At 36.3% G+C, this 14,547-nt stretch overlaps 1 protein-coding gene across 2 annotated transcripts in view; it reads right to left on the reverse strand.

Annotated features, from left to right (window-relative positions):
- The window catches only part of SLIT2 (slit guidance ligand 2), a 380,046-nt gene that overhangs the window by 37,390 nt on the left and 328,109 nt on the right, over nucleotides 1–14,547 (reverse strand). For both annotated transcript variants that reach the window (XM_082391835.1, XM_082391836.1), the window contains 3 exons: nucleotides 6,648–6,772; nucleotides 6,416–6,513; nucleotides 5,022–5,161 (listed from right to left, as the gene is read on the reverse strand). In XM_082391835.1, coding sequence (XP_082247961.1) covers nucleotides 5,022–5,161; nucleotides 6,416–6,513; nucleotides 6,648–6,772 — 363 coding nt within the window. The remainder of the gene's footprint in view (nucleotides 1–5,021; nucleotides 5,162–6,415; nucleotides 6,514–6,647; nucleotides 6,773–14,547) is intronic.

Consider the following 14,547-nt stretch of genomic DNA (forward strand, 5'->3'; position numbering starts at 1 on the left):
CAATGTTATTAGGTATAATTCCGAATCTTTAAGATAAAAACTTAAAGATTTCATGATGATTCCCCAGACATGCCAATCACCCTGAGCACCACAGGACTTCCTTTCCTGGGCCCTGATGTATTTGGAAAGCCATGCAGACCATAAAGTGTCAATGATTAGCTATGGCTCTTTTTTTTTTTTTGGCATATGGCTCTTTTTATGCTTTAAAAACACTGCCTAGTACTCATGACACTCTGTGAGTTTGACAATGTCATTTTATAAATCAACCTCCTGGGCTTTGTAATTTTTATCTTATAAAATGTTTTAATAAATGTATATATCTTTTAATATTTTTCATGTTTCAAATTACTAAAGATATTAATTTAAAGTTATGGGAAAATTCTCACTGTTTAAAATTTTTTCTAGCTACAGCCTATGTACTGTACTAAATGACTTACGTTTTTCATGATAAAAATAATACATGTTTGGGATATCTTTAAAAAAGGAAAAGCATACAGACAAGTAGAAACTAGAGAGCGGTAGTCTTTATTTTTAGCCACTTCTTCTGCCCACTCAGAGAATTTCTTTCACAGTCTTCCAGAAGTTGGTAAAGTGCATTTCAGATACCCTCTTTATACTGTTTGGCATAGCTATCTACATATCAAGGATCTGAATGACTGATTTGACATATTGATCTCAGATTTCATTTTTGTCAACATTCCTTTTACCATGTACACACCATGAAATCTATGTAGCTTTGAAAGAAAGAGGGAAACTAAAATAAAATAATAGACTTAAAAGGCAACTAACCTTTTTCCACCTCATTCAGATTAGCAGCTGGCAGCAACAAAGACAGAAGAGACAAAAGACGTTTTACATTGCAGTACACAGCGGAGCACAGGAAGCCAAAGCACAGCATTAACAACAGAGAAGCCCAGGGTGAGAGAGCAAACTGAAGCAAGGCTTAGATTTCTTACCTACAGCCGGGCCAAACGCACAAACAAGGAGAAAATGAGGCAAAAGGCAGACGCCATCACAGGCAGCAAGAGATCTGTGGCTAAACCAGTGATTTAACAACAGGCGGCTTTACTTTGTAAGATGTGCACATAATGGTTTGTGTGTGGGCATTGGAGATTTGGAAAACAAAGAGATAATGGTACAAAATGGAAAAATCAAAATGTTCTGAATTTTTTTCCGCAAAATACATTCTAAGCCTTTACACACCCAACTTGTATGGAAACTTTCATTTACTGAATGTATGCCATCCCGTTAAGCAATACCCCATGGTTAAAATGTGATCAAGTTTGTATCGTCTTTGTATGTGGTCCTGTGAGAAGAGGGTTAATTAAGAAACACAGTCTTGACACAGCAGATCCAGGGTTCTGGCTCTTAGGAAACATGCAAAACCACATTTTTCAATGCAATACCTGAATTCATACCAGAGCTTAAGAAAAGGTGTCAAGTTTTTCAACATCGCAGGGGTGCCATATTTACAATGTTCACTTTTATAAGTTTTGGGCTAGTGCAATTTGAGGAATTTTTTAAAACTTTACTTTCAAGAAATGCCTTATTTTTAGAAAGGATATAATAATGATTTTAAAAGAATGACCAACCATCACCAAAAACACAATCTCTCAAGCTACTATTAAAACTCTGGAGTGGATTTTTTAATTATTTGTTTAGCAATTTCAGTGTCTTATTAATCCTTAGCATAGTGATTTTAATTTAGAATCATAGTGAATTAAACTTCTCAAAAATTAATCTTGTCTGAAGAATACTAGCAATCAACAGTCATATGTTATACATAGGACAGTTGATGGATTGAATTAGGTAGAAAATAACAGTTTGGATGACTTGGAAGGGGAGGGGATAGTAACATTTACATAACAGAAAAACAGTACTGACCCTTGAAATTTATGTTGTCAATCCCTGAAGCAGGAAAGGACAGAGTTTTGTCCTCTAATAAATCAATAACTATTTACTGTGAAGTTCTGGTTACATGGGCTTAAATAAATTTAATAAATTTCCCAACAGTGGTTCATTTTATTTCGAACACGTGTAGCCATGTTTTACAGCCTGCCCATCACATCATGACCTCTCTGTCAGACTGCTTTCAGATCTTTGAATTTTCTCTATTAACATATCATATCCATTCCGATTCTTAACATGGGTGCCAAATGTAAAAACTTTCACCATAGTAATTTACAAGTTTTTCCTATGAAGTCTTATTTGTTCCTACTAAAGAGTTCATTTTCTCACTGAATGCCTCAGAGATACAGAGTAAAAAAAAAATCTCCAAACAGAAAAGCAACTTGTAACTTGAATGATTTTTAAACAATGACAACATTATTATATTCCCTGAGCACAGTAGGGGTTCTGTTCCAAGATCTCATGCTCATTAATCAGATTCCAAACTTAAATCAAAAACAATACAGCCACGATATAAGAAAATGCCTCCCTAACTGCAGACTTGGATGAAGCAGGATATAAAGCTCTGGAGTACAATTTATAACCTCCTATAATTAAAGGCCATTTATGTGCCACTGATTTCAAAATCTGCAGATGGTTGTTTGATATGTTGTAAATGAGCTCATTTCACATATGGACAAAAATGCTACAGCTAATAGATGATTTACAAATATGTCTGGTTTAGGTATCTGCTCTAATGTCAATTCGCAAAACTCTTCACTTCCCACAAAACCCAACCCAAAGTTATAGTGATAGTATCTTCATGTTTTGTATGCTATGAACTTTCTGTAGAGTGCAGTGTTTATCCTTACCTGAATTAAGGCAAACTGATACCTGCAATAGATATGACTGAAAAAACCAGAAGTCTCAATTCTTGTTGAGCACCAAATGGCTCTTGACAAATAGTCATGGCAGGCTCCCACATGATAGCTTTTATAGATGCCACGTTTTGGCTCATAAGTGGTTGTGCTAATAAGCTTTGGAGTTTTTTGGATGTGTTTCAAAGAAAGATATCTGACACAGGGAAATGAAGCTTCGTCATACTTTTCAGAGGAAGTTGCACTGAACTGAATCACTTTAGGATGCAGAAAACATGTGCTTAAGAAGATCAGGTATAGGAAGGGAGCTTGGAAAACAAAGGGAGAGAAGGTAAAACAAAGATTCAAAGAAATGGATAAGGAATAAAGTAGAGCAAATCTAAAGCCAAAGGCGGACCCAACGAAACCAACTCAGAAGAGACTGCCACTTTATGTAAATTATCATGGAAAAGGTATTAAGAATCTGAATACAGCAGTGCTGTCAGGTCTAGGTTTTCATTGGTAAGGGGATATAGAAAAATTCCTGGTTTCTGTGCTCAGGAACACATTGGCTAACCAAACTGTGCTGGAAATACTCGGATCCAATTTGTCCTGGTCAGAGTAGGTTAGTTTAAAGAGGTCTCTGACATTAAGTGAATTAAGTTCTTCCTATAATAGTCGGAACAATGACAGGATAGAGAACTATCTCTAAGAAGGTACTAGCTACAGATTTTGGTGCAAGCATTGGGCTGCTTCTGTAAGTCTAAATTAGCCCATCCAGAAAAACTCAGATTCTCGGGGTAGCTCCAAGGGCTCGAGAATCTGTGCACTCAGGCTAATGGCATGTATCTGAGGTGTGACATAAGTAAAACTCGTGTGAATGTCAAAGCTACGTAACACCTAAACTCTTCCTAGCTATGTTAGAATGGGTGCATATTAGACATACTTGCTATCCTTAATTAATGCAAAATAATAAAGAATTCAAATTCTGGCCACTAAGGAGTCCAAGTGCTATATATATATATATAATAGAGTAACTGGTGATACATGTTAACATTTCTACTGGAAACTTAGTATATTACTTCGTATGGCATCAGGTACTTCACTGGTGTGAAAAAAAAAATCATACCATAGAAAAGGCAGCTGCAGAATCTCTCAAACAGACCCGGGATATCAAAACAAAAACTCATTATTCTATTTAGCATCTTCCCATCAAGAAAGTACCTCTTAAAATGCAAAGTTTGAGTATTCCATAAAAGCTTAAATTTCAGTGCTTTTCTAACAAATCCCTGGGAAAATTAATCATACAGATGTGCTTCCATTTTTCATGTCTAGAGATGTTAACCTCAGTCATCCAAGTAGCTATTTTACCCTCTGATATTCTTAGCTATGTATATGGAAATAAATACAATTAATGAAAAATACCCAGCCAAATGAAAATGGTAACTTTGAATAGAGTGACAGAATCTACTTCTCCATTTTTTCTTACAAATAAAATACGTAACATTCTCCTTTTCTCTACCAATTTTAAAACTAAATGGTTTATTAAGAAATGAGAATGTAACTATGAAGTTTCTTATTCATAGCCACAAAAGTCGATCAAAATAGATATTCTGACATAATAAGTAAGTTGTAAACTTGATGTTGACTTTATAGCAAATTGGTTTATCCAGGGCAGAAGTTTAGCAGTTTGGATAGTCTCATGAGATTTACCACCTTTACTCCTGACATTTTGTATCAAGATAGAAAAAAAAGGTGGGGTGGGGGGAGAATGGTCTGATAAAGATTATCCAAAGTGATCAATATCTTCCTAATTGCGATTTATTTTGAAGGACATGAGTTGCTACATGCAAACACTCACTGATGAATAAACAAGTATGGACACGAAGAATCTCAAATGCTTGGTTATTTTTTGCCTATGTAAAGAAATGCTCCCTTTTCACATATGTATTGGTGGGTTGGTCTGCATAGGAAAAGTGCTTTGCATGAAAATGTCATTCAGTTGTGGGACCAAAAGCTGCAGTATGATAACTTCTTTTGTGCTGGAAAGTATTACTTTATGATGGATGCTTATGTTCCAACTGAGCTCCCCAGGACTTTTATTTGGTTGGCTGAAACCATCTTTAACTCCGTCTGTTATTACATTACACCTAATTTCCAAAACACCTATCAGTTATTGAATAATACAATGGTCTACTAAACACATGCAGCATAGTGTCAGTGGTGCTTTCAAACAGATACACAGATTGATGGCATAGCATTTCCTAGTCTTCCTACCTGTGTACTCAGGTGGGCAAAGGCATGTGTAGTTATTAATTCCATCCACGCATGTAGAGTTATTTTCACAGTCATTATCTTCACAGTCATCAACATTGATTTCACAATTTTCTCCTTCAAATCCATCAGCACAAATACACCTGAATGCCAGGGGAAGAAAAGACAAAAGACACCTTCCTACATTTTCAAACCATATGGTCTAAATATTGAAAAAAACTAAATACACTCATCAATTACAGAGCTTTTAACGACAAGAAACTGATTTTTAAAATGCTTTTAAATGACATGTTGTAAGCATCAATTTAAGGTAATATCCCCCAAATCAGAAACAATTTGAGAAAGAAAAGTTATGCTGGCTGCAAGATGGCAAATGGCCCCATGGTCCTATAAGTCAATAAATTCAATACATGTGCAGGTCTAAAAAATGAGCAAAGTTTACTCTACAGCCCTAGATATCTTAATCTCTAGCTGTGTTCTAATAAAATAATTCATGTTTCTTTGCTCATAAATGAGGAGGAATGATTCTGATTTTTTAAAAATTATACTTACTATCCTATGTGTAATGTTCTTGATGTCTCAAAGCAAAAAAGAAATCTGAAAATAAAACTTTGTCTTCCTTGCAATTATAAAATATGAATATTCTCTTTAACTCTCAACAAATACAATTTTTCACTGGCATAATACATTGTACCTTTCATCTTGCTAGGCATCAGAATAATCTTTGAGTAAAGGCTTGATGAAAAAGAGACAACTTCATAACAGAATGCAGAAATGAAGTATATGTATTATAAAAAGTGGTATTTCTAACAAGCTTTAGTAGTAGATTAGCATTCTTACATGAAGTTATTAGTTTTCATTATAAGAACTCTGTTTCATAATTCATGAAGTAGATCTGAAGTAACTGTATGATTAAATAACTCCCGTTAAAAATGTTCACAGCATGTTTGTCTACACATATTGTGGCTTGGAAATGAGTCATTACTTTTCTGTTTCAGTGGGACCCACATCTTATCATTACACACAGTCTGTTAAAGCAACACACAAAACAACAGATGGATATATGCCTTGCAGTAGGGGACTATTTGACTATTAATTAGCATAACAGAGCCACTAATTTGTCTTGACCTAATCTGACTTGATTAGTCCCAATGTATGCATGTGAGTGTTTTTAAATTGCTTGGCTTTGTAGCATCCTGAGCTGAGAATACTGTAATGTCTCAATTTGTTTTTATATCGAAATACCTCTGCAAGGGACTAATACATATTTTCCTTATGAACAGAATTTCTGGTATTCTTTTTAAAATAAAGCCCTTGGATTTAAAAAGGAAAAATGCATCTTTGCTTATTCTTGCTCCAATACTTCAGACACAGAAGATCACAGACCAATAACCTACCAGAAGCCATCTTTTTCTCCTTCTTTTAAGTGGCAAGTTCCTCCATGTTTACACGGGTTACTGATGCATGCATGAATTGGAACATCACAGTCCTGCCCCTGGACAAGGAATGGTCAAGTTGAGTGTAAATAAAGTAGTTCTCAGCACATAGAGAAAGCACAACAGAATAATAAAGACCCACCGAGGAAAGCTACATTTTCAGATCTTGGTTCCCACGACAGCTTCTACTTACCTTGAAACCATATGGACAGGTGCAGCGATAAAAGTCAACTGGATCACTGTTACAGGTGCCATCATTTTTACATGGATTCGATAAGCAGGGATTACATTTAGCTAGAATATTGACATCTATAGGACCTAAAAATCGATTGAAAAATATGAGAAGTGGATGCTTTCTGTTTTCGGTTCACTTAAAATTATTTCAATGCCTTAATGTAACAGTAAATTTTGTATAAAATTATTATTGGTCACATATCTATATGTGTTTCTCTTCCATGACAAAACCAGAAATCAGCATCATCATAATTATCTTTAAGAACGCAACAGAAGGCCATCTCATTGGGAGTGAATAGTGAAACTCTCTGATGTCAGAGTAGGGCTCTGAGTTGTGAGCTTAGGTAGTTAAGATCTGACATTAGTGATGCCAGCGTCACACGGTCAGTCCCCTCATTAGCTGACTAGCATATGTGGATGTTTTCCATGGCCAGTGCCTGCAACTTAACTCAGGTGGCTGGTATGGAAAGCCATGGATCCCAAAGAGGACTGCGGGTGTGTGTGCTGGGGGATGGGTGGGCAAGGTTTTGAATAAGTAGAAATTCAGGAGACCTTCAAGATGGCGGAGGAGTAAGATGTGGAGCTCACCTTCCTCCCCACAAATACATCAGAAATACATCTACATGTGGAACAACTCCTACAAAACCTACTGAACGCTGGCAGAAGATCTCAGACTTCCCAAAAGATATATATATTTTCTTCCTTTTTACTTTTTGTGAGTGTGTATGTGTATGCTTCTTTGTGTGATTAAGTCTGTATAGCTTTGTTTTTACCATTTGTCCTAGTGTTCTGTCTGTCCGTTTTATTTTTTAGTATAGTTTATAGTGCTTGTTACCACTGGTGGATTTGTTATTTGGTTTGGTTGCTCTCTTCTTTCTTTCTTTCTTTTTTTTTATTACTTGTAATTTTTTTTATTTTTAATAATTTTTTCATTTTTTATTTTAATAACTTCTTCCTTCCTTCCTTCCTTCCTTCCTTCCTTCCTTCCTTCCTTCCTTCCTTCCTTCCTTCCTTCCATCCTGTTTTCTCCCTTATCTTCTGAGCCATGTGGCTGACAGGGTCTTGGTGCTCCGGGCGGGTGTCAGCCTTGTGCCTCTGAGGTGGAAGAGCCAAGTTCAGGACACTGGTCCACCAGAGACCTCCCGGCTCCATGTAATATCAAATGGCGAAAGCTCTCCCAGAGATCTCCATCTCAATGGTAAGACCCAGTTCCACTCAATGACCAGCAAGCTACAGTGCTGGACACCCTATGCCAAACAACTAGCAAGACAGGGACACAACCCCACCCATTAGCAGAGAGGCTGCCTAAAATAATAATAAGGTCACAGACACCCCAAAACACAACACCGGATGCAGTCCTGCCCACCAGAAAGACAAGATCCAGCCTCATCCACCAGAACACAGGCACCAGTCCCCTCCACCAGGAAGCCTACACAGTCCACTGAACCAACCTTAGCCACTGGGGGGCAGACACCAAAAACAATGGGAACTACGAATCTGCACCCTGCAAAAAGGAGACCCCCAAACCAAGTAAGTTAAGCAAAATAAGAAGATAGAGAAACACACAGCAGATGAAAGAGCAAGGTTAAAACCCAACAGACCAAACAAATGAAGGGGAAATAGGCAGTCTACCTGAAAAAGAATTCAGAGTAATGATAGTAAAGATGATCCAAAATCATGGAAATAGAAGGAAAAAATACAAGAAACATATAACAAGGACCGAGAAGAACTAAAAAGCAAACAAACAATGATGAACAACACAATAAATGAAATTAAAAATTCTCTAGAAGGAATAAATGGCAGAATAACTGAGGCAGAAGAACAGAAAACTGACCTGGAAGATAAAATAGGGGAAATAACTACCACAGAGCAGAATAAAGAAAAAAGAATGAAAAGAATTGAGGACAGTCTCAGAGACATCTGGGACAACATTAAAAACACCAACATTTGAATTATAGGGGTCCCAGAAGAAGAATAGAAAAAGAAAGGGACTGACAAAATATTTGAAGAGATTATACTTAAAAACTTCCCTAATATGGGAAAGGAAATACTCAGTCAAGTCCAGGAAGTGCAGAGAGTCCCATACAGGATAAATCCAAGGAGAAACACACCAAGACACATATTAATCAAACTATTAAAAATTAAATACAAAGAAAAAATATTAAAAGCAGCAAGGGAAAAGCAACAAATAACATACAAGGGAATCCACACAAGGTTAACAGCTGACCTTTCAGCAGAAACTCTGCAAGCCAGAAGGGTATGGCAGGACATATTTAAAGTGATGAAAGGGAAAAACCTACAACCAAGATTACACTGTACCAGCAAGGCTCTCATTCAGATTCAATGGAGAAATTAAAACCTTTACAGACAAGCAAAAGTTAAGAGAATTCAGCACCACCAAACCAGCTTTACAACAAATGCTAAAGGAACTTCTCTAGACAGGAAACAGAAGAGAAGAAAAAGACCTACAATAACAAACCCAAAACAATTAAGAAAATGGTAATAGGAACATACATATCTATAACTACCTTAAATGTAAATGGATTAAATGCTCCAACCAAAAGACATAGACTGGCTGAATGGATACAAAAACAAGACCCGTATATAGGCTGTCTACAAGAGACCCACTTCAGACCTAGGGACACATATAGACTGAAAGTGAGGGGATAGAAAAAGATATTCCATGCAAATGGAAATCAAAAGAAAGCTGGAGTAGCAATTCTCATATCAGACAAAATAGATTTTAAAATAAAGACTATGACAAGAGACAAAGAAGGACACTACATAATGATCAAGGGATCAATCCAAGAAGAAGATATAACAATTGTAAATATATATGCACCCAACATAGGAGCACCTCAATATTTAAGGCAAATGCTAACAGCTATAAAACAGGAAATCAACAGTAACACAGTAATAGTGGGGGACTTTAACACCTCACTTACACCAATGGACAGATCATACAAAATGAAAATAAATAAGGAAACACAAGCTTTAAATGACAAAATAGACCAGATAGGTTTAATTGAAATTTATAGGACATTCCATCCAAGAAAAACAGAATACACTTTCTTCTCAAGTGCTCATGGAACATTCTCCATGATAGATCATATCTTGGGTCACAAATCAAGCCCTGGTAAATTTAAGAAAATTGAAATCGTATCAAGTATCTGTTCCAACCACAATGCTATGAGACTAGATATAAATTACAGGAAAAAAATACGTAAAAAATACACACACATGGAGGCTAAACAATACGCTACTGAATAACCAAGAGATCACTGAAGAAATCAAAGAGGAAATCAAAAAATACCTAGAAACAAATGACAATGAAAACAGCACGATGCAAAACCTATGGGATGCAGCAAAAGCAGTTTTAAGAGGGAAGTTTATAGCAATACAATCCTACCTCAAGAAACAAGACACATCTCAAATAAACAACCTAACCTTACCCCTAAAGCAATTAGAGAAAGAAGAACAAAAAAACCTCAGAGTTAGCAGAAGGAAAGAAATCATAAAGATCAGATCAGAAATAAATGAAAAAGAAATGAAGGAAATGATAGCAAAGATCAATAAAACTAAACGCTGGTTCTTTGAGAAGATAAACAAAATTGATAAACCATTAGCCAGTCTCATCCAGAAGAAAAGGGAGAAAACTCAAATCAATAGAATTACAGATGAAAAAGGAGAAGTAACAACTGACACTGCAGAGATATAAAGGATCATGAGAGATTACTGCAAGCAACTATATGCCAATAAAATGGACAACCTGGAAGAAATGGACAAATTCTTAGAAAAACACAACCTTCCGAGACTGAACCAGGAAGAAATAGAAAATATAAACAGACCAATCACAAGCACTGAAATTGAAACTGTGATTAAAAATCTTCCAACAAACAAAAGCCCAGGATCAGATGGCTTCACAGGCGAATTCTATCAAACATTTAGAGAAGAGCTAACACCTACCCTTCTCAAACTCTTCCAAAATATAGCAGAGGTAGGAACACTCCAAAACTCATTCTACAAGGCCACCATCACCTTGATACCAAAACCAGACAAAGATGTCACAAAGAAAGAAAACTACAGGGCAATATTACTGATTAACAGTGATGCAAAAATCCTCAACAAAATACTAGCAAACAGAATCCAACAGCACATTAAAAGGATCATACACCATGATCAATTGGGGTTTATCCCAGGAATGCAAGATTCTTCAATATACACAAATCAATCAATGTGATACACCATATTAACAAATTGAAGGAAAAAAAATATGATCATCTCAATAGATACAGAAAAAACTTTCGACATATTCAACACCCATTTATGATAAAAACCCTCCAGAAAGTAGGCATAGAGGGAAGTTACCTCAACATAATAAAGGCCATATATGACAAGCCCACAGCCAACATAGTTCTCAATGGTGAAAAACTGAAACCATTTCCTCTAAGATCAGGAACAAGACAAGGTTGCCCACTCTCACCACTATTATTCAACATAGTTTTGGAAGTTTTAGCCACAGGAATCAGAGAAGAAAAGGAAATAAAAGGAATCCAAATCAGAAAAGAAGAAGTAAAACTGTCACAGTTTGCAGATGCCATAATACTATACATAGAGAATCCTAAAGATGTTACCAGAAAACTACTAGAGCTAATGAATGAATTTGGTAAAGTAGCAGGATACAACATTAATGCACAGAAATATCTTGCTTTCCTATACACTAATGATGAAAAATCTGAAAGAGAAATTAAGGAAACACTCCCATTTACCATTGCCACAAGAAGAATAAGATACCTAGGAATAAACCTACCTAAGGAGACAAAAGACCTGTATGCAGAAAACTATAAGACACTGATGAAAGAAGTTAAAGATGATACAAACAGATGGAGAGATACACCATGCTCTTGGATTGGAAGAATCAACATTGTGAAGATGACTATACTATCCAACGCAATTTACAGATTCAATGCAATCCCTATCAAACTACCAATGGCATTTTTTACAGAACTAGAACAAAAAATTTCACAATTTGCATGGAAACACAAAAGACCCGAATAGCCAAAGCAATCTTGAGAAAGAAAAATGGAGCTAGAGGAATCAGGCTCCCTGACTTCAGGCTATACTACAAAGCTACAGTAATCAATACAGTATGGTACTGACAGAAAAACAGAAATATAGATCAATGGAACAGGATAGAAAGCCCAGAGATAAACCCACACACATATGGTCACCTTATCTTTGATAAAGGAGGCAAGAATATACAATGGAGAAAAGACAGCCTCTTCAGTAAGTGGTGCTGGGAAAACGGGACAGCTACATGTAAAAGAATGAAATTAGAACACTCCTAACAGCATACACAAAAATAAACTCAAAATGGATTAAATACCTAAATGTAAGGCCAGACACTGTTAAACTCTTAGAGGAAAACATAGGCAGAACACTCTACAACGTAAATCACAGCAAGATCCTTTTTGACCCATCTCCTAGAGAAATGGAAATAAAAACAAAAATAAACAAATGGGACCTAATGAAACTTAAAAGCTTTTGCACAGCAAAGGAAACCATAAACAAGACGAAAAGACAACCCTCAGAATGGGAGAAAATATTTGCAAATGAAGCAACTGACAAAGGATTAATCTCCAAAATTTACAAGCAGCTCAATATAAAAAAAAACAAACAACCCAATCCAAAAACGGGCAGAAGACCTAAATAGACATTTCTCCAAAGAAGATATACACATTACCAACGAACACATGAAAGGATGCTCAACATCACTAATCATCAGAGAAATGCAAATCAAAACTACAATGAGGTATCACCTCATACCAGTCAGAATGAGCATCATCAAAAAATCTACAAACAGTAAATGCTGGAGAGGGTGTGGAGAAAAGGGAACCCTCTTGCACTGTTGGTGGGAATGTAAATTGATACAGCCACTATGGAGAACAGTATGGAGGTTCCTTAAAAAACTAAAAATAGAACTACCATATGACCCAGCAATCTCACTACTGGGCTTATATCCTGAGAAAACCATAATTCAAAAAGAGTCATGTACCAAAATGTTCATTGCAGCCCTATTTACAATAGCCAGGTCATGGAAGCAACCTAAGTGTCCATCGACAGATGAATGGATAAAGAAGATGTGGCACATATATACAATGGAATATTACTCAGCCATAAAATGAAACAAAATTGAGTTATTTGTAGTGAGGTGGACGGACATAGAGACTATCATACAGAGTGAAGTAAGTCAGAAAGATAAAAACAAATACCGTATGCTAACACATAGATATGGAATCTTAAAAAAAAAAAAAGGGGGGTTCTGAAGAACCATGGGGCAGGACAAGAATAAAGATGCAGATGTAGAGAATGGACTTGAGGACATGGGAAGGGGAAGGGTAAGCTGGGGTGAAGTGAGAGAGTAGCATTGACATATATACACTACCAAATATAAAACAGATAGCTAGTGAGAAGCAGCTGCATAGCACAGGGAGATCAGCTCGGTGCTTTGTGACCACCTAGTGGGGTGGGCTAAGGAGGGTGGGAGGCAGACGCAAGGGGGAGGAGATGTGGGGATATATGTATATATAGCTGATTCACTTTGTTATACAGCAGAAACTAACTCACCATTGTAAAGCAATTATACTCCAATGAAGATGTTAAAAAAAATAAAACAAATAAATGAAAAAAAGAAAAAAAAAAGAAAATTTTCAGTGCAAATAAAAATGCAGTAGTATGCACCTGCCCTGATAATATTAGTCCAGTACTGTTATTTTCATACAGGAGATACAAAACACTGCCACTTTTATGCTTAGGAGAAGAAACCAAAAATGAAACCTTCATTATATCCTCCCTCATGTCCCTTCAGTTCAGTTTGCTAGCACATTAGCACAGGCACAAGATGAGTGAGATTTCTGTGTCTTCCTCGCCGAGAAGAAAATACTGCTGAAGCGGTCTCTACTTGCAATCTCATCTTTTGGGATACACATTAAAAAAATGTCATAATCCATGAAAGGTCTAGATTAAATGCAGATTCAGTTAAAGATACATTCCTTTGGCCACACATATTTGTTCCATAAGTGGCTAAAAATGTAGATAGTGTACCATCCTCAATAAAATTATGTTCCATTGATGCTACTTTTTGCACTGTTTGGAGAGCTCACTAGACTGCCTTTTGGCAACTGTCTGATGAGTACACTCTGTCAGAGCGATACTTTTATATTTAAAATACAAATATTTTATAACGTAAATATTAATTATATTTTTGCTTTCACCATCAATCTCTCTGTAGTTCTTTATCCTCACTGGAATTAGCAGTGATAATTCTAAGTGTATGTCTCACCACACATAATTTCCAGCAAGGTTATCTGAGGCAGCTGTATAGCATCCCTCCCCTGTCCCTACTCTTCTACCACTGCTCTAAGCTTCAAGGTACCTCCACCCAAAAAGCTGTATGACTTCTGCTAATATAAACTTCCTTTAATCAAATTTTTCTACAGATTAGAGACCAACAGTAAGCTGTTGGTCTACTTACAGAAACTCATATAGGAAAGAAAATGTGAAGTAACGTGGTGGCCATTAAAACTCTTCATACCTAAATATTCCCTTACCCTAGGAGATACATATTCATATAATGGCTTTGGAGTACAATCCAAAAAAGGACAGCGTTCTATACTGTTCAGTTTTTCTATGAACAAAAACCCTGAAGTATGTTTACATAGAGATTCCTGTTTCTTTTTCAACTATTTGGAAATAAATGACAGTTCTGGGGATGACTATTAATGGGAAGGGTTGGTGTTTGCTCCCAGTGACACCTCAATCACTAGGGGAGGCCTTGCCTGTATCTCCTCTGCTTTTTC

This window comes from Balaenoptera borealis, assembly GCF_965194805.1.
Source record: "Balaenoptera borealis genome assembly, chromosome: 4".
Taxonomy (NCBI): domain Eukaryota; kingdom Metazoa; phylum Chordata; class Mammalia; order Artiodactyla; family Balaenopteridae; genus Balaenoptera; species Balaenoptera borealis.